The sequence below is a fragment of the Tursiops truncatus genome, chromosome 13 (genome assembly GCF_011762595.2).
Source record: "Tursiops truncatus isolate mTurTru1 chromosome 13, mTurTru1.mat.Y, whole genome shotgun sequence".
Taxonomy (NCBI): Eukaryota; Metazoa; Chordata; class Mammalia; order Artiodactyla; family Delphinidae; genus Tursiops; species Tursiops truncatus.
Window position 1 is genome coordinate 74815736 of NC_047046.1, and position 19816 is coordinate 74835551.

The 19816-nt window shown below is 41.9% G+C and overlaps 1 protein-coding gene across 1 annotated transcript in view; it reads left to right on the top strand.

The window, feature by feature from the left end:
- CDH20 (cadherin 20) overlaps positions 1–19334 on the top strand; it is a 69581-nt gene extending 50247 nt beyond the window's left edge. Inside the window, exons 10-12 of the mRNA XM_019937163.3 lie at positions 4415–4666; positions 8773–9377; positions 19058–19334. Coding sequence (XP_019792722.1) covers positions 4415–4666; positions 8773–9278 — 758 coding nt within the window. The 3' untranslated portion in view covers positions 9279–9377; positions 19058–19334. The remainder of the gene's footprint in view (positions 1–4414; positions 4667–8772; positions 9378–19057) is intronic.
- The last annotated feature ends 482 nt before the right edge of the window (positions 19335–19816 follow it).

The window sequence follows — 19816 nt, forward strand, 5'->3', positions numbered from 1 at the left end:
CTGAAACTTCTACTCAGTCAGTCAGTTCACTCAAACATTTGAGCACAGGCTCTGGGCCAGACACTGTGTGAGGCACACAGGCTTCCTTCATCCCCACAGAGAGCAGCCATGTTTGTATGTTCTTTAACTACAGGAAGAATCTGAGAAAGCTGACAGAAAGAGGCCCAAGGAGAAAATCCTGACTGAACACTTCTAAGCAAGGATCAAAGGGGGAAACAGTGAAAGCTCCCAGAACAAAAGGGAGACAAAGGCTAAGTAACTTTTGAGTTACTTAAGAGCAAAGGACAAATACAGGAACACAACCAGTAGTTCTGGCACTGAAACCACTTTATTATTTTGGAATGATTCAGAAAGAAGAGTCGGGTGGGGTTCCCTATTCCAGAAAGTGCTTCCCTCTACATCTTTGCTAGAATGGAATTATAGACCCCTCTATTCCAAAAAGCATTCAGACCAGCTAAGGAGTTCACAGACCTAGCACACTCTTCATTGGGCACAGATGGGAAAAGGAGGGGCTTCTGTACTTTGGCCAGAAGATTTTCAGAGAAAGGTCAGAGCAGGTGAAAAAATAATTTAAATCTGTCAAGTGAACCCCTTATGTTGCTAACTCTGCTACCAACTAGCTGTCTGACCTTGGAGAGAGAGGGCATCACTTCTCTGGGCTGTGGTGGCCTCATTTTTATTCCAATTCTAAAGTTCTGTCACTTTAGAACAATCTAAACAAAGGGTAACAAAAAGTCATGATTTAGGCATACCTAGTCTTAGTCCAAAAATCAATTGTTTGGGACTTAAAGTATTAAATCCACCCCACACGATATTCTGCTATTAAAACTAGAGAATATCAAACCTGTTTTCTTCTAAATGGAAAGCATTTAGTCATCTGTTTAATCATCTACATCAAATCACTATAATTCTGAAAGGAAGAGTGATATAAATTATAACAACAGAAGTGCTACAATTAAATATCCTGATATTTTTTACTGGGTCAAATTTTGAATTATTCATTTATCTGCTTCACTTGGAAACCCTTCCTGCAAAACATTGTTTCAGACCCTTCAGGATAGGTTTTTTTTTTTTGGCCGTGCCACAAGGCTTGCAGGATCTTAGCTCCCAGACCAGGGATCAAACCCACGGCCCCTGCCCCTGCAGTGGAAGCATGGAGTCCTAACCACTGGACCACCAAGGAATTCCCTAGGATAGGTTTCATAGTAGAAATCCTGGGGGAAAAAATAATACATTATACTGTTTCTTCAAATTTTCAGCTAAGTGTCACTCTATTCCTCCACTCTGATATTTGTCTGAATCAATACAGAAACAATACACAGCAAAATGCTGCAAATTTCTTAACAATGACTTTGGGCACCATTTCATGGGGCCAATACCTTAAAAATATGGGCCCCTGGAACCTGATGACTATAAAAAGAAATGACTCATCTCTTGGAAGGTTTTTTTCAAAACGGAAGTTGGAACATCTTCAATAGAAAGAATGAACTCTTAATCTCATGACAATTTATCCCTCAAGTATCCTTTACTGAGGCTCATTAAAAAACTGACCGGGCTTCCCCGGTGGCGCAGTGGTTGAGAGTCCGCCTGCCGAGGCAGGGGACACAGGTTCGTGCCCCGGTCCAGGAAGATGCCACATTCCGCAGAGCGGCTGGGCCTGTGAGCCATGGCTGCTGAGCCTGCGCGTCCGGAGCCTGTGCTCCGCAACGGGAGAGGCCACAACAGTGAGAGGCCCGTGTACCAGTAAAAAAAAAAAAAAACAAAACCTGACCAACATCTGATGTGGTGGATCTACTGTCAAGCCCTCCAACTCCCGTGCCCAAAACATGATATTCATTTATGAACACAACAGTGCACTATTTCAAGTAAAGCCTTTCTTAATCCCCAAAGCATTGTGAAAAGGATTGTCCATATACTTCACAGTTTCACACGCATTTTCTCATACTTTGCTTTATTTGATATTTATAATAATCCTTTAAGGTCTTAAGAAAGTTACTAATGCCTCTGATGATTCTCATTGTCTCATCTGATAGACAAGGAAAGAAAGTAAATGGCCCATGGAATAGAGAGTAAGTATTAAAATTGGGACTGGAAGTTGAGACCTCCTGTTTTAGCCACACACACACACACACACACACACACACACACACACACAATCTTTGTGTCACCCTGGATACTATACCCAAATGGGTTATTCGAGCTCCAGTTATAATAGTCAACAAAATTTTGCAAGTGGCTAAATTTTGCCAGCTCCTTTGTAGGACTAGTCTCAGCAATGTGATGCTCTGATCTTTTTTTCTTAATCTTAAATAATTCTGAGATCAAGAAATCTATGATGCACAGTAGGCATAATGTAATACTTATATGAAATTCAGCTCTTCTCCGGCTTTCTCAAAGTCTGATGAACTGCCCTTGATTAAAATGAAAAATGAAAAAGATTTCTGTTCGAGAAAAACTTTACTTCTGACAAAAACAAAACGAAACTGAAACTGTGAAGCAAAATTACTAGTACTTAGCTATTAAATCTGGAAAACAGAAAAGAAGATGGATTGTGTGGTAGGTGGAAATATGAATATAATCTTCAGGTTGGTAACCAACTGCTATCTTTCTCCACTGAGAAGGAAATAAGAGGGAAAAGGCCTGTACCAAAGTAGGAAGAGATTTCAATTAGCTGAATAATTTTCAACATTAATGTTACAAAACTAAGTAAGCGGTTACACAGCACAATGGAAGGAGTGTGTATTTGGAGTCAAGAGACCAGAGTTCAAATCCCAGCTCTTCTACTAAATTAGTGACTTTGAACCAATTACATAATCTCTCTAGGCCTTAACTCTCACTGTAAAAGGGTGAGATTATCACTATCTCACCAAATGGTGATAAAGATTAAATGAGATACTGCATGTAAAGTCTAAATACCTTGCACATAAGCACTCAAAAAACAACTGCTCTCATGATAAAACAGGGGGAGGAGGAGGTGGAAAAGTTAATTAAGGAATTATGTATTAGTCAGAATAGGCCAGGTTAGGCTGCAGGAAAAAACACCAAAATCTCAGTGGCTTAACGCAACTAAAGTTAATTTCTTGCTCACATAAAGCTGACTGTGGGTCTGGCGACCAAGGACAGCTGTCCAGGTGTAGGCTGCCTGGCTCTCCATCTCTAACGTTCTTTCATATATTACAACAAGGCAAGACAGCACAAGAATAACATACCAGCTATTATTGATACATGCTGCTGTCCGGAAGTGACACGAATCAGTTTTGCTCATTTCCATCATCTAAAGCAAATGATACAGACATGCCCAAATTCAAGAGGGTAGAAAAGTATAATCCTTTATTATGTCCAGAAATATTGATATTGGTCTGAATAATGTTTACTTTGGCTAGACTCTCAGAATTTTTTGTGAAGTTCTAGACTCTTCCCTGTGAAATGTGAAACACATCCAGAGGACCTTCCATATACTGATGACGTTAGCTTTGTCACTGATTATACGTCCTACCACATCTCTCAAACTTTTCCTCTGCTGAAAAAGATACCAGCTTTCCAGAAAATATATCTGATTTATAAGTCAAACCCACTCAAGAAAACTTGAGAACATAGATTTAAAAAGATCCCAAAACATTACACTAGGCAAATATAAATACACACACACACACACACACACACACACACACACATCAGCTTTGTGGAAACATACCAAACGATTTTGCTAATCCCCTTTAAAACTGGGGGAAAAAAACTAGTATTGAATGTTCACCAAATTCATATTAATTGCTTAAACTTAGACCACCAATTAGCGGGAAATAGCAGGGTGTGTCATGATTAGGGGATTTCAAATAAGCTTCTGCTAAACGAGCAGGTTCATCAGAAAGCACAGGAGTTGGTGACAGCATTTCAGAGGCATAAAAGAAAATAGCAGAAGACTTGAACTCCAGCCAAAGTGGCAAAAATAAGCAATGTGCCACAGCCGCGTGGGCTCCTCAGCATTCTTTTCCCGGGGGCACAAAGCAGCACAGGGCCTTGGAAAGCTGCTGAGCCAGAACCAACAGGGACCACAAGTCGCCAGTGACTGTTCATTTCTGTCAAGTTTCCCCAGGGACATTTCAGTTAGATCTGAAGTCTGACAGTTTGCCCTGGGCACTTTGTCACAAAGGGTAAGACAGACTCTCAAAAAAGGCCTCAGGGTTTTCCCTAGAAGCAAGCAAAAATTTTGGTTTCTGAATCCAACTGCTGATCCCAAAAAACCCAACGGTGGCTGTAGCTAACCGCCTCCAGGGCATGCTGTCCCTTCTCTCTCCTTCCCCACCCAGTTCCTGCCCCCTTGCTTCCCTCAATCCAAAAAATTAATTCTCTTGTTGGTTCTTTCATTTTCCTCTTCTCTCTCCTTTTTTGATCCCGGAACCCCTGTCTTCTTCAGATAACACTGCCCGGGTTCTAACTAGGAGGTCTGGCTTCCGGCAGCAGGAGCAGAGTGTCTTTTACCTGCCCATCCTGATATCGGACAATGGGCAGCCGGTGCTGAGCAGCACGGGCACGCTGACTATCCAGGTGTGCAGCTGTGACGACGATGGCCACGTCCTGTCCTGCAGCCCCGAGGCCTACATGCTCCCAGTCAGACTGAGCCGCGGCGCCCTCATCGCCATCCTGGCCTGCATCTTTGTCCTCTTAGGTGAGTAAGTGGCTCCTCTCCATTCTGTGGGGTCCTGCAAGCGCTTACTTAGCAACCATTCCGTTATCACACTGACACAGCTGGCCAGAACTGGTTTTCCACACCATGCTTATTGAAAAGGTGGGAGAGTAAGGCTGGGAAAAAGTAAAGAACTTGGAGACAGTCCCCTCCTTCAAGGAACTCATGGCCTCTGTGGCCAAATGAAAGCACATAGATTTATCAACCATCTACTGTAGGCCAGGCTGCCTTTCTAGGTGCTGGGATTAATAAGACAGAAATGCCCCAGCCTTCACAGAGCTTAATTCAAAATAAAGCAAGTTCATTTTGACATCATAGAACCTATATAATAATTTTGGACAGGCTATGATGATCACCTCTTCTAACCCCCTCATTTCAGATAAGTAGTAGCTAAATCACAAAGAGGTAGTGACGGGCCCAAGGCCAAATCTCAGTCGCAGAGCCAGGGCTGAAACACAGGCAGGCCCGGCATTGCACATCCCTGTATCTGCGCAGTACGGCCTTTCCCCCAAATGTTCATCCCCAGATTCAGGATGTGGTAAGTGTTACAGAGAAGGGAAGAGGGACAGGGAGTCCTGAGAGGACAGGAGACAGGGGTGGGTGCCAGTTTAACTAGGGTGGTCAGGGAGGACCTCACTGATAAGACGACCTCTGAGCAGAGATCTGAAAAGTGGCAGAGTGAACCACATGGATATCTGGGAGGGTAAGCTGTTTGGGGGCGTTAGCACCCCCCCTCCCTGGGTACCGTGGCCTCTAACCAGGGTCAGTTTGCCTCTACTTGTGAAATAAAGATGTGATGACAGGCCAGTGGGAGAGCACTACTGGGATAGGCGATCCTTTCCTCTTCATCTAAAGTCATACTGCAAAGCAGCTCCCAACTCCCTTGTACTAAGGCCATTCATCCTATTATCCTCAAAATCCACACTCAAAACAAACAGTAAAACATCTAAACCAATTCCTGAAGCCAAAAAACTATCTGTACATATCTGCCAACTCTTCTGACTGAAATAATTCACAGCATACTTATTTTGCTTAGAGAAAAGCAGACTTAGTAGATAGTAATATTATTCAATATGGAAGAAATCCTAGTAAGGGAAAAGAGTAAAGATTTGAGGATTAAAATTAGAATTTAAGCCCTGATCCCAGGTTTACCTCCAAACCAAGAGACTGAGTCAGACCAAAGAAAGAAGGTCTAACTAAAATGTCAGTTGCTTGATTGAATCTCTAGTAGGTCTGTGGAATATGCTTCATGTAGTTCAGTGCTACATGAAGGGAAAAACAGTATAAAGAAGTAACCTTTCAAAGTCCTTGGATCCCTGGATCAGAGAGAATTGTTACGGCTTCTGGTCCCTTTCTTTACTGACAAATAAAACCCTCTTGCAATTCCCTGAGTGTCCATAAGGTGGCACTGGGAGTCCTTGAGTGCATAACAGGACACCCTGAAAGAGGCCTTTGAAGAAACTTGCTCCTAGGAGAAACTTCCGGTCTGGCTGTCCTTACTTCTATCTTTGGAAATGTCTACATTATGACTTCACCCTGGCCCACAAACAGTAGAAGGAGCCACCACTTCATTGGGGCTGATTTAAAGAGGCTGGCACAAAGAGGCTCTCAACTTAGAAGCGGTGTGCAAGGGGCGATTTATTTCGTGCCTCCCAAACCCATTATGTCTTGCTTTTGGAATTGCGCAGAATAAACAGACAGTTTTCAGCACCTAAACCGAGCAAAGCTGTCATAAAATCCTCAGAGTTTTAGGCACTTTCACTTCTAACAGTGTACATCCCACATTAAATATAATTCATAAAACTGAGTAAGACTGAACTGCAGTTGATTTGTCAAATACTACATTTTGTGGATAATTATATTAACACATTAATTTTGACTATGGATTTTTTTCCATGTTTCAAATATGTATCTAGTTCCTAGAAAATCTCATAGGCCCTATGCACTGTGCCTATAGATACTAAAGAATAAACATCCCTAGAACTGATTCTCTTCTGTCAGGGAAGCCCTTCAGCTGAATAGGATCATTTTTCCTAAAATTTGATTTTCAGGGGACTATATAATACTTGATATTTATATAAGATTACCTAAAAATAAGATCCGTAGCAATCTTTATTTTTTTCAGAGCTCTATAAACTGCCTAATTCTATATCATCAGAATTCTTTCCAGTACAAACTCAAAGACTTTTCTAATATTGCTTCCCAGCATTTTCTGAAATACCACACCTAGCACTCCAGTGTCACCTGTGTGGAGGTTTTCTCAGGTCCCCAGGAAGAATTAACTGGCCCTGCTTCTGTATTCTCTGCAAAACTCTTGCAGCTCTATGATAGTCCTATCACCACCTGTTTGATATTAATCATTAATGTCTATTATCTCCTTCGACTGCATGCTTGTAAAAACAGAAATCATGTCATATTCTACTTGGTTTCTGTTTTGCTTCAGATAATGTCTAAAAAATATTTGAGTTTAGTAACTCCTTACTGAATCCCACAAACACAGCAAGTTCACTCAGAATCCCATTTCTCCACCCTGCATCCATCCAAATCACACCCCAACCTCCAATGCCCAGTTCAAGCCCCCACTTCATCAAAGTCCTATTAGTCCACTTCTCTGAAATCCCATAGTCCTCTAGCCTATGAGTTACATTTTTGCACAGAGATAAAATACAAGAGTATATAACTGTTTCCTGTGTGTGCATTTTGTCACCCGAGCTATTCAGGAAAATATCATGTATTAACATCATTCACTGCAATTTACAAAAAGCACATTCCACATTCAAGTTTAAAAAACCATTATTGTTATTTTTTTAAGTTAGTCCATAATCTTACTGGGCATATGACTGTACTCCATTCCCCCCCCCACCCCTTGGATAAACTGGGCTCTTATTGTGCAGTGTTGTCTAGCTGTCACCGTTCACCAGCTGTAACAAAGCATGCTAGAAAAAAAAAAAAAGTTCTACAGCCAAAATCTCAACACACTTCCTGGAAAACATTTTTACTCACAGAGATAAATGGTTCAATGGGATTACCTCCATCCCTCCTTTAAACCCCAGTGAACACATCCTGGGGGAAAAAAAAAAAACATACGTCGGGATAAACTTTCATCCAAACCTGCAAGGGCACATCTAACAGTGTGGTGCGCCTTTGATAACATGATGAAATTATACAAAATGCCACTGTTCATTCCCTCTCTTCCATGAACATCCTTAGATCTAGAAAGTCACAACCTCCTCTCTAATGGAAGGCTTTTCTGAGGAATCTGAGTTAACTGGACAAAGATGGTCATTTATGCTCTCTTATTTTTTGGAGAAAACATAGAAAGACTAAGACTTTGGCTCATATTTAACACATGTGTCTATACTCATTTAATTAATATATGATCACAATTGATCCTTGAACAATGGTGGGGTGGGGTTAGGGGCTTAGACCTGCCCTGAAGTTGTGAATAACTTATAGTCGGCCCTCAGTATCCATGGTTCAGCATTTGTAGCAACCAACTGCAGTAGTACTGCAATATGTATTTATTTTTAAAAATCCACAGCTAAGTGGACCCCAGTAATTCAAACCCATGTTGTTCCAGGGTCCACTGTATATTTACAAAGTAGGATCCTATTGAGAGGCCAATGTAAAAAAGCAGGATTCCACCTACACAGTAAGGTTTTCACATTATAATGGAGAAACACGTATTCGTCCTTACGCAGTCAGAAAACATGATCTGATCCTTAGCATATACTCCACGGGGCCACAGGGCTTCGTGCTTTGTTAATGAGATGTTACACTGGGTGGCTGGGTGTACAAACGCACACACATTTCAAAGCGATAAGGTGTGTGCAGAGCCTCTACATGCAACTTCTACTTAAACCACGTGGAATCAATCATGTCAAGTAGCGTTCACTCGCCCACAGACTCTCCAACAGTGCAGGAAGAGTGAGAACAGGGTAGACCCTGTGAGGTCACATATCCAAACACTGCCCCTGCTCTCCCCACCCAGACAGCCCTCGCCCTACCTGTGTTACTCAAGAGCTCTGGTCTCGGCCCACACGGCCGGGGCTCTTCCGCCAACACCCGGTCCTCTGTGTTTCCGGCAGTGCTGGTGCTGCTCATCCTGTCCATGCGGAGGCACCGGAAGCAGCCATACATCATCGACGACGAGGAGAACATCCACGAGAACATCGTGCGCTACGACGACGAGGGCGGTGGCGAGGAGGACACCGAGGCCTTCGACATCGCAGCCATGTGGAACCCACGGGAGGCGCAGGCGGGCGGCGCCTCCAAGACGCGGCAGGACATGCTGCCCGAGATCGAGAGCCTCTCCCGCTACGTGCCTCAGACGTGCGCCGTCAGCAGCACCGTCCACAGCTACGTCCTGACCAAACTCTACGAGGCCGACATGGACCTGTGGGCCGCGCCCTTCGACTCCCTGCAAACGTACATGTTCGAGGGGGACGGCTCGGTCGCCGGGTCTCTGAGCTCCCTGCAGTCGGCCACTTCAGACTCGGAGCAGAGCTTCGACTTCCTGACGGACTGGGGACCCCGCTTCCGGAAGCTGGCGGAGCTCTACGGGGCGTCGGAGGGGCCCGCGCCCCTGTGGTGACGGAAGCCGGGAGGCCGGCGCGCGGCCAAACCCGGCCGTTCTGGGGCGGAGGCTTCGCGGAAGAGGCGCCGCCAACCGCAAGAGCAAGACTGCTGGAGAGTGAGTTTGCGGGGGGAGCGGGCGAGCGGAGCTCTCTCTGAATCAGCTTTACTTGGTTAGATTAAGTTAAATAATCAAAAGGAAACACAGGAAGAGGGGGGCAGAATCTCCAATGACCTTTTCTTCTTTTTTAGTTTTTGTGATACTGTATTCAAAGGCGTGGAGTCCAAGGTTAAGTATGGCGGGCTTGACTTTTCTCCGCCTTTCACTTGGTCATTTTGCCACCTCAGAGAGGCTGTGCTTTTCATTGCAGAGGTGGCAGTTGAAAGCAAATAGAAAGTTCTACTCTCCTATCCGTTTTTTGTTTTTATTTTTAATCATGTTTTTTTCTCCATTTAAAAGTTTTGCTGGCTCATCACACTGCACAAACCAACCCCCATAAAAGAACACTGAAAAATTATTCCTCGGTGAAATTAACCTACTTGTTCTGGGATGGATGGAATTTCTTTTAATACTTTTAAGACAAGGTTAAGGCCTAATTGACCTTGCATGGGGGGTGGGCAGGGGGGTGGGAGAAGGAAGAGGCATTGACTTTAAGCTCAAGTTTAATGGCTGAACCAAGAGTTGTTGGCATTACAACAAATCCACCTCCATGGAGTAAGAGTGCTCTTGTTCTCTCAGCTCTTTAACTGTGCCCCTGCAAAATTATTCAGAAGGAAACCAGAAAATCTGCCTCTTTTGCACTGTAGATGTCTCTTCCATGTGCCAAATGTGAAGATTAGATTCTACAAATGAAAGCCAAAAAAAAAGAAGTATCTGATAAAAGCATGGGTTAGAGGGCTTTCCTAATCTGTGTGAGGTCAATTCAAGGGATGTTTACATACTGTAGATAACCTACTTGAACACAAATCAGTATTATAGAGAATGGATGTAAGAAAATTACATGTATAAGTTTTGTATATTTGTTAATAATTTTGGTAATAAATATGATGTACTGCATCTCAGTACCTTAGCATCTCTTTTAATAAAAGTTAAATAGAAGGGAAAGTCTATTGCACATGTGTTTAATTGCTGAGCAGGTAAGGTTTTGTGATCCTGACCTAGTCTCAGGTTCTTGGGGCTGGGGCTCATTCATAAAACAAAGACAACAGCACAGAAGTATGAGGCTGTGCATTCTATTTCGGTCACTGATCAGATGAACGTATGGTTTAAACTGTAAAGCTGTAAAGCTTTTCATGAATATTTTTCATTTCCCCATCCCTTAAAAGAGCAAAGGATGGTTTGATAACACCAGCAATACAATAGTGAGTTTAGCCCGTATTTTTTTTGTTTTGTGAGAGTGTATTGCACACAGCCACCAATGAAGCAGGCCACTGTGCTACTTTCATCTCTGTTCTGTTGGCAAATCAAATATGTACCAAAAATATGTACAAATATGTACATCTTGTCAATACTGGATGAGCTCACAGAACACTGGGGCCATATTTTATTCATGTTTCCTTTCCCCACAGTAGCTAAGAGTGGGTACTTAATAAGTGCTTAATGGGTACACGATGGAAGGGATCTCTTTCTTTGACGTCGTATTATTAAAGGATATTTTACACAGTTATCCTCACCATTGGGAACAAATTGGGAACAAAATAGTTTTCTGAATGTCTCGGTTAAAGGTTCTCAAATTTTAATGTTTGTCAGAATCACTTGGAACAGAATCACTTGTTAAACTATAGCTTGTTGGGCCTTTACCCACAAAGTTTCTAATTCAGTTGATCTGGGGCGATTTGCATTTTTAACAAGTGCCTGGGTGATGCTGATGCTGCTGGTCCAGGGACCACACTTTGAGAACCTTTGGTATATGGTCATGCTTTCTCAAATATAGAAAGATTAGATTGCACTGGGGCCTACCCCATCAGTAGAATAGTATTGTGAATCTCTTTTCCAGTAAAAAGGAGAGTTTGGCAGAAACATGTGAGAAGGCTAATGGATGTCTGGGAACCAGCAGGATGTGCTTCATGCTTTATTACGTGGTACACTAATAGCTAGGCAAGTTCTCATCTTCAACCTTCAGCATACTAACCCTTTCCTCCATGAAAGGCAGCTCTCATACATGCTCTTTGAGGGTAAAGTATGATGTAAAAATAAATAAACTTAGCAAAGAAAAAGAAAAATCATGAACTTGAGTCCAAACTAGGCTTTACAACATACCAGTTATGTGAATGTGGGCAAATTGACCATTATAACATTCTTTTCTGTCACTAGCCCTGAGGATAGTTTTTTGACTAGCTCACTCCGTGTTGCTTGTTTTAAAAACTGGGAACAGCTGTTATCCTAACCACAGGGGATTATCATTGCCCCACATCCTGCAAATGTGGCCCCCCATGATACTGGGCATGAAGTGCTTACGCAGAATCTCCTGGAGCTTCTGGTCCCTGGGAAGATGTTTAATGGTGTGATACAGGAAGTGTGAGAGAAGCACAGAATAGGAGATCCATTTCAACTCACACTCTAAGCTAATAGAGACTCTTCCTTCCAGATGAGTTTTAGAATTCCCTTTCCACTGCCACAGTTTACCACAAATGCTGGTTCATCTGAAAATAAAACATCATTGTCACCAGACAGAATGCAGTGTGATCAGGTTAAAAAAGAGAGCTGTGAAATTATCCAGCCATTTATTTGTAAACAGGTAAAGCAGCTAGCCTTTAATTTATGTTAGAGGGAAAAGGAACATCTGTGGAAATCAATTGATAAGACTTTGTCTGGAACGGTATTCTGAACAAGAACACAAGCAAAGATAAAGATTAGCAATGAATTTTCTAAATCATAAAAGCAGAATATCCCAACATGGCAGATAGCAAAGGCAAAGAAGGGAGTAGTTTGCACAAGAAAGAATCTATAAATCCTGAAAACGAATTCAAACAAGCCAAAATCAGTACAAGCACATTGACTATGCATTGTTACTAGTTTACTAGTGATCGAGAACTAAACCTTGATGTCAAAATTCCCAGTATTTCCTTTCTAGCGCTGGAAATACATGAGCACGGGATACACTTTGCAAGCAGTTCTTTTCGCATATGGACTCATTCTCAAATCCATTTGTCATCTTCATAATAAAGAACTTTCAAGATATTTTTATGGGTAAATACCTGGATTTGGGAGGCTTCTGCTTGACCCTGAGGGTCAAGGTTCTGGTACAGGGAATGGACAAAATTAGATCAAGGAATCTTCTTTTTAAAATGACCTACTAATGAGACATATCTGTCTCTTGTGATTCATGTTGTGCAAAAATTGTGAGTACTAATTTATATTATGTGTAATTAACTACAACATCAACCAAAAACACAATTTTTCTTAAATCTTTCCTCCTGGGACGGGAAGCTGGCAAATCCTACCCCATGTGTTTGTCCATACTTTTGGTTTGTAAGGATTCCATATGACTGATGACGGGGCTGTTTCTTCCACTCCAACATTTTAGCCGCTGAGACCACCTTCCTGGTACCCATGATGACAAGGGCTACTTTCCATCCCAGAAAACCTTAGACCTCTTCTCTGAGAGGACACACTTCCAAAAGCTAGTAAAACTACCTATGAGTCTTTTCTTATTTTTCAGGAAGTTTGGATACTAGCTTTTCTTTTATTATTTCCACTTCTTCCCCTTCTTCATATCAACTGTTTTACCACCATTGCTGCATAAAAAGACACTAAACTTAGTGGTGTAAAACGACAATCTTTTTTTTATTTTTCTGTTTTTTGTTTTGTTTTGTCTGCTTTGGGTCTTCATTGTTGCACACAGGCTTTCTCTAGTTGTGGCGAGCGGGGGCTGCTCTTCGTTGCGGTGCACGGGCTTCCCGCTGTGGTGGCTTCTCTTGTTGTGGAGCACGGGCTGTTGGTGCACGAGCTTCAGTAGTTGTGGTGCGTGGGCTCAGTAGTTGTGGCGCGCGGGCTCAGTAGTTGTCGCGCATGGGCTTAGTTGCTCTGCGGCATGTGGGATCTGCCTGGACCAGGGCTCGAACCCGTGTCCCCTGCATTGGCAGGCGGATTCTTAACCACTGCGCCACCAGGGAAGTCCCCAATCAGCTATATTGTCTTTCCCTTTTTTCTACTCTGCCTCCTTCCTCTATTCCAGGCATCACTTTGGATTCCATTCACCATTTCTTTTCTCTCTTCCATTCCCCCTCCTCTCTATAGAATACATTCTTGTTTTATAGGTATATTATTCTCCAAAATTCAGTTTTATCCCTACCATGTACTACTTTCAGAAATAAATGAGTATTTCATGAAAATACTTAGCAAAATATCTGATATATAAAAGGCACACAATATATTTTTATTGAAGTATAATTAATATATAATAAACTGCAGGTAAAGCATATTATTTAATGTTTTGACATATGTATACACCCATGAAGCCATCACCCCATTCAAGATAGTAAATATATCGGTTACCTTCAAGAGTTTTCTCATACCCTGCTGTAGTACCTCTCTCCCATCCCTGCCAACCACCTCCCCCAACAGCAAGCAACCCCCAGTGTGCCTTCTATCACTGTAGATTTGTTTACATTTTCTAGAGTTTTATATAAATGTAATCATACAGAGTATACTCTTTCTTGTGTGTGGAGGATGGGGGAGGGGGTCTGGCTTCTTTCACTCAGCATTATTAGTTTGAGTATCATACATGCCACTGTGTATATCAACAGTTCATTGCTTTTTGTTGATAAGCAGTATTCCATTGTGTAGATAAACCACAATTTGTTTATTCATTCACGTATTAGTTTGCTTATGCTGCCAAAATAAAATACCCTATATTGGGCGGCTTAAATAACAGAAATTTATTTTCTCTTAGTTCTGGAAGCTGGAAGCCCAAGATCAGGATACCAGTATGGTCAGATTCCAGTGAGGACTTGCTTCCTGGTTTTCAAATGGCCACTTTCTCATTGTATCCTCACATGGTGGCAGGAGCAAGTGAGCTCTCTGGTGTCTGTTCTTATAAGGACACTAATCATATCAGATTAGTGCCCCAGCCATGTAACCTCATTTAACCTTAGTTAATTACTTCCTTACTCCAAATACAGTCACATTAGAGGTTAGGGCTTCAGCATATGAATTTGGGTCATGGAGGGGGACACAATTCAGTCCATAACAATTCATATGTTGATGGACATTTTGATTGTTTGCAGCTTTTGGCTGTTACAAGTTAGGCTGCTAAGAACACTTGCATGTGAGTCTTTGTATGGACATATATTTTCTCTTCTCTTGAATAAATGCTTAGGAGTGGAATGGCTGGAGTCATATGGTAGGTATATGTTTTCAGTTCTTGTTTTGGTTTTTTTAAACTGCCAAACTATTTTCCAAAGTCTTTTTACCATTTCAAATTCCCACCGGTAGTATATGAGGGTTCCATTTCCTCTTCACCTTCACCAATACTTGGTATGGGCTGGTTTTTTTTCATTTTTGTCATTGTAATAGAAATGTTGTAGTATCTCACTGTGGTTTTAGTTTGTAATATCCTAATGACTAATAATGCTGAGCATCTCTTCACATGTTTATTTGCTATCCAGATATCTTCTTTGGTGGAGTACCCAGAGGTATTTGCCCATTTTTAATTGTTTCATTATTGTTGAGTTTTGAGATTTCTTTTTATTTCCTGGATATGAGTCTTTATCAGGTACAGACTTTGTAAAGATTTTTATTCCAGTCTGTGGCTTGTCTTTTCATTCCCTTGACAATGTCTTTTGAAGGGCAGGAGTTTTTTTATTTTGATGAAATCCCAATTCATCAATTTGTTCTCTTGTATTGTGCTTTCAGTGTCATTTCTAAAAAAATCTTTGCCTACCCAAGGTCACAAATATTTTCTTCCATGTTTTTTTTCTAGAACTTTTGTGGTTTTAGGTTTTACATTAGGTCTATAATTCATTTGGGATTTATTTTTGTAGATTTTTAGGTATGAACTGAAGCTCTGTGTTTCTTTTCTCTTTTGGCATATGGATATCCAATTGTTCTAGAACCATTTATTGAAAAAGGCTATCAATTTTTTTACTGCATTGCCTTTGTTGTGAGTTGAATTGTGTCTGCCACAAAGATATGTTCAGGTCCTAACCCCCAGTACCTGTGAATGTGACCTTATTTGGAAATAGGATCTTTGTTTACAGATGTAATCAAATGGACTTGAGGTCACACTGGACCGATGATTGGTGTCTTTATAAGAGAGAAATTTAGACACAGAAGCAGAGACACAGAGTGGAGAATGCCACGTGACAACTGAGGCAGACAATCGAAGAGATGCATCTGCGAGCCAAGGAGTATTAAGGATTGTCAGCGACACCAAAAGATAGGGAGAGGCATGGGACAAATGCTCCCTCCAGAAGGAACCAACCCTGCCCACACTTTGAGTTCAGACTTCTAGCCTCCAGAAGTGTGAGAGAATACCTTTCTGTTGTTCTAAACCACCCAATTTGTTCTGGCTGCCCTACGAAACCAATAGAAGCCTTATATAATACATTTTTTAAGATCAATTTTAACATAAAAAATAACTCAGTATGAACCCTTTACATGTCCTTGTCACTTTGGCTGGATCTACAACACATCCACACACCCGGTTGCTTATTAATTAATTAACTAACTAATTAGTGTGTTCGTTTTGCAGGATCTTTTTTTATTTCGACTCAGCCTTTGCACATGGTTGGAGTGTATGGAGAGGGCTCTGAAGATGCCCTGCTCTCTGGCAGGTCTCAGGCAGCAGCAGAACTCTCCGGCTGACTTGGCAGCCTGCAAGCAGCTCTCACAGTTGCAGGCAAGGGGGAGGGAAGAATGAATCACCAGATGGCTGAGAAGAGGCACTTCCATTCATATGACCCCACTGATGTGGGCGGTGCAGAGAGGTTACAGAGAAAGCAGAGAAGGCAGGAGCTGCTGAAAACGGCGCTAAGTGCCCATTGGTCCTCAGGCAGCACAGCAAAAGGACAGCATTCAGAGAGGTGTCCCCAACTCGCCCGCAATACGGAGCATATGTACCCTTGGCATGACTCTGCAAGTGAAGAGCTGCACAGCAGAGTGAAAGAATTAACCTTCAAAGAGCAGGCTGCGTGGTTTCCTTCTGTCTCTTGTACTTGATATTCCCCTGCTGCCCCGGGGAAACAGATACAATCCTCTGTGTTTCCCTGCCAGGCCCATATGTAGTGAAATTCACTCATCCTAATTGCTAGTCTTCACTAGCCTACTGGGGGAGGGTGGGGCACCAACAGTCTACCCCCGTGTTTACCTCCAGGACTGGTCTCATCAACCTCAAATTTTTACTTTTGCCCATGACTTCTTGGGACTGTGGCTATTGGACTGTATGATGGTTGGTGTGAGATGAGATTCTTAAATGCAGGGCATTACCTGAGGATGAATATTAGTTACACCCAAGAGGGGACTCAGGGCCTCATCAGCATGCTCCAGGCAGACGTCACTGCTGCTGAGCTGAAGCAAAGAGAAGGAGAAGGTCATGGCCAACTATTGAGCACCTACTGTATGCCGGCACAGTGCCAGGTGCTTTTACACTAGTGATCATGTTGAAAACATGAGCAGAGCACAGACCTAAAACCAGAAAAGAACACAGAGCCATTTGTGAAACACTCACCTCAGATGTTGATACCATTGGCTCCTCTGGGAGCTATAACATGTAAGGAGCTCTGCATACGTCCTTCACCATTGATTGTGGATATCCCGTCTACATTAAACCCTAGAGAACTGAATACTGGCCTACAAGTGGGCAGCGAAACCAGGTGAGGACAGCTGACAAGCATCATCTGAGAAATAGGGAGTGATCATGCTTTTGAAATTCAGTCCTATGTTCTTTCCAGAAAGTATGAATATTTCACTATTATGTGAAGATTTTTAAAAAATAGATAGCATTGGAGAGGACTTCATTATCAGGAACCTTACATAACCCAGGTTAATCTCCTCTCAAAGGAGCGGGAGGCTATTTCTGGAGAACACTGGCACACTGCCATATTTACAGTGTGTCCCTTACCTACAAACTGGGTACAAATTCTCTGTAAACTCCAAGCCACTTATCACATCCAGATTCCCACATAGATCTAAGCATATGCCATGTACACGTCAGGCACAATGGGCAAACAGATTATTTATGGGACTTGGCAGAGATGTCTTGATCAGAGTTTTTAGTCACAGTCTCGGTGACAGCATCCACTGTGACAGTGAGCAGGTAAAGTGAATAATAATATATCCATCTTGGAAGGTCAGTTCCTGCTCATACTTCTAATTATTAAGTACATTATTGAGAGCCTTTCCGTAGCTTAGTTTCCTACTGTGAAGGTAGGCTGTTCATTATTCAAAGTTGTTCTTTTGTTGCAGATGTAGAACAGAAAAAGTGGAAATTGCTCCAGTGCAATCCTTTTATTTTGAAGAAAAAAAAAAAAGGCACAGATTTTTGACTTCTTGAAATGTAAGGCTAGAGCTTATTTTTTCTCTTTCCGTTTCAGTGCCATCCTCACTGAGTCCATCAGTAAATCTTCAAACTCCATTAAAATATAACTTGATTAGGGATCATCCTTTAGCATCATCCTAGTTGGTTTGTTTCCCTCCTGACTAAACACTTTCCTTTGAAGGAAAAGGAAATGATGGAACCTTCTCATTTTATCTCAAAGAGAAAAAGCAAAAAGACACTTAAAGCTGCAGAAATAGGAACTTAACAGCATAGACAAAAATCTCTTCTATAGGGTCCCTCTAGCCAAAAGTAAACTAGATTAAAAAATGCCAACACAGGAGAAATGTGATCATCTAAATGAGGTTCACATTAATTCTATTACTTGGTCATCCTTGGCCAAGTTTTCTAATAAAGCCTAAATAGATAAACTAGATAAATAGCAAGTTTAGTAGATAGATTATTTTTATAACTTCTATATTAACTAGCACACTTGGGAGCCTAAATTATTGAATACTGATCATAAGACTATTCAAGGGATGACCATACATCCTGTATCGTTCTGTTCTAAGTCTTTGCTTATGAATGGCATTATTACACATGGCCGCGTTCTAAGAGTTTGCTCAGCATTGTATTCAGTTGTTTGGCCAAAGTTCCATCCTGCAGGGGAGAATTCGCCCTCTCCCAAACTGAAAAGAATGGTAATATCAACGGGTAATAACTCTGGAGCTGAAGAAATGTGCATCTCAATGTGGTCGACATTGGGGCAGGTCACAAATATTCCAATTACCCTCCATCTAGGTACACATGGGTCTGAACTTCTCCATCAGGTTACGGTTGTATCCAACCACGTGACTGCACTGAGCTAAGGAAACATGAGCAGGAGTAACAGCCAGTGTGGGATCTGCTGGTTCCTTGCCCCTTCCTGCTGCAGTGATCTTTGAAGTCTGTGCCAAATGGAACCTCTTTCTGCCTAGGTGTGAGTGACCGTATTAAGTAGGGTCCTCCTGCTGGCCTGTAGCCTGAGCTGAAATGAGAGCTGTCACAGGACAGACACACCAACTTTCACAGTGTTAAGTGACTGAGATTTTGGAGTTACTTATTACCACAGTATAATTTTGCCTATCCAGACTAACATGACAATGACAAAAACTGTTAACTTCCCTTAAGAAGAGGAATTAACCAACTGGTATGACTGGTATGCATGATGACTACCGATGCCTCCTCCAAAATACATGTGCCCTGGTTGTTTCTTACCATGAGTAAGAGTGGATTTTGTTGACCAATTCATCTTTTTTCCATTTCTTCTCAAAATTAACAGCACACATTTTCAAGATTAAAGAATAAAACAGCACTGTGCCCATAGATGGACACGCACAGAGGGAACGTAGCCGTGTGACAGCAGATGCAGAGATCGGATCACGCAGCTACAGGCCAAGGAACGCCAAGTGATGTCGGCAACTCCTGGAACCTGGGAGATGAGCACAAGCAGATACTGCCTCTGGACCCCCAAGAAGGAACCAGCCCTGCTGCCACCTTGATTTGGGACTTCCGGCCTCCAGAACTATGAAAGATTAAAGTCCTGATGTTTTATGTCACCCAGTTTTTGGTACTTTGTTACGGCAACACTAAGAAAATACTACAGTGACTTTTAACTATACTTTCTACCATTCCTCAGCCTGCCTGACATTTTTACCATGTGTCTTTACACGAAGACCTGCACGTTCCTGCATTTTAAAGCTCAGTGCTTTCTGAGACTCTTTCTGAGTTGAATAAAATAGGTACAGGGCCTAAACTCTTCTTTAGCCAAATAATCCCTACCAAGATCAGAAGCAATATCTTGTTCATCTTCTCCCTCTCTCTTTTTTTTTTTCTTATATTCACTTGTTTGTTTTATTTTTCCTATTCCACATATAAGTGAAAACATACAGTATTTGTCCTTCTCTGTCTGACTTCACTAAGCGTAATACCCTCCAGGTCCATCCATGTTGTTGCAAATGGCAAAATTTCATTATTTTTTATGGCTGAGTAATATTCCATTATATATATCACATCTTCTTTATCCATTCAGCTGTTGATG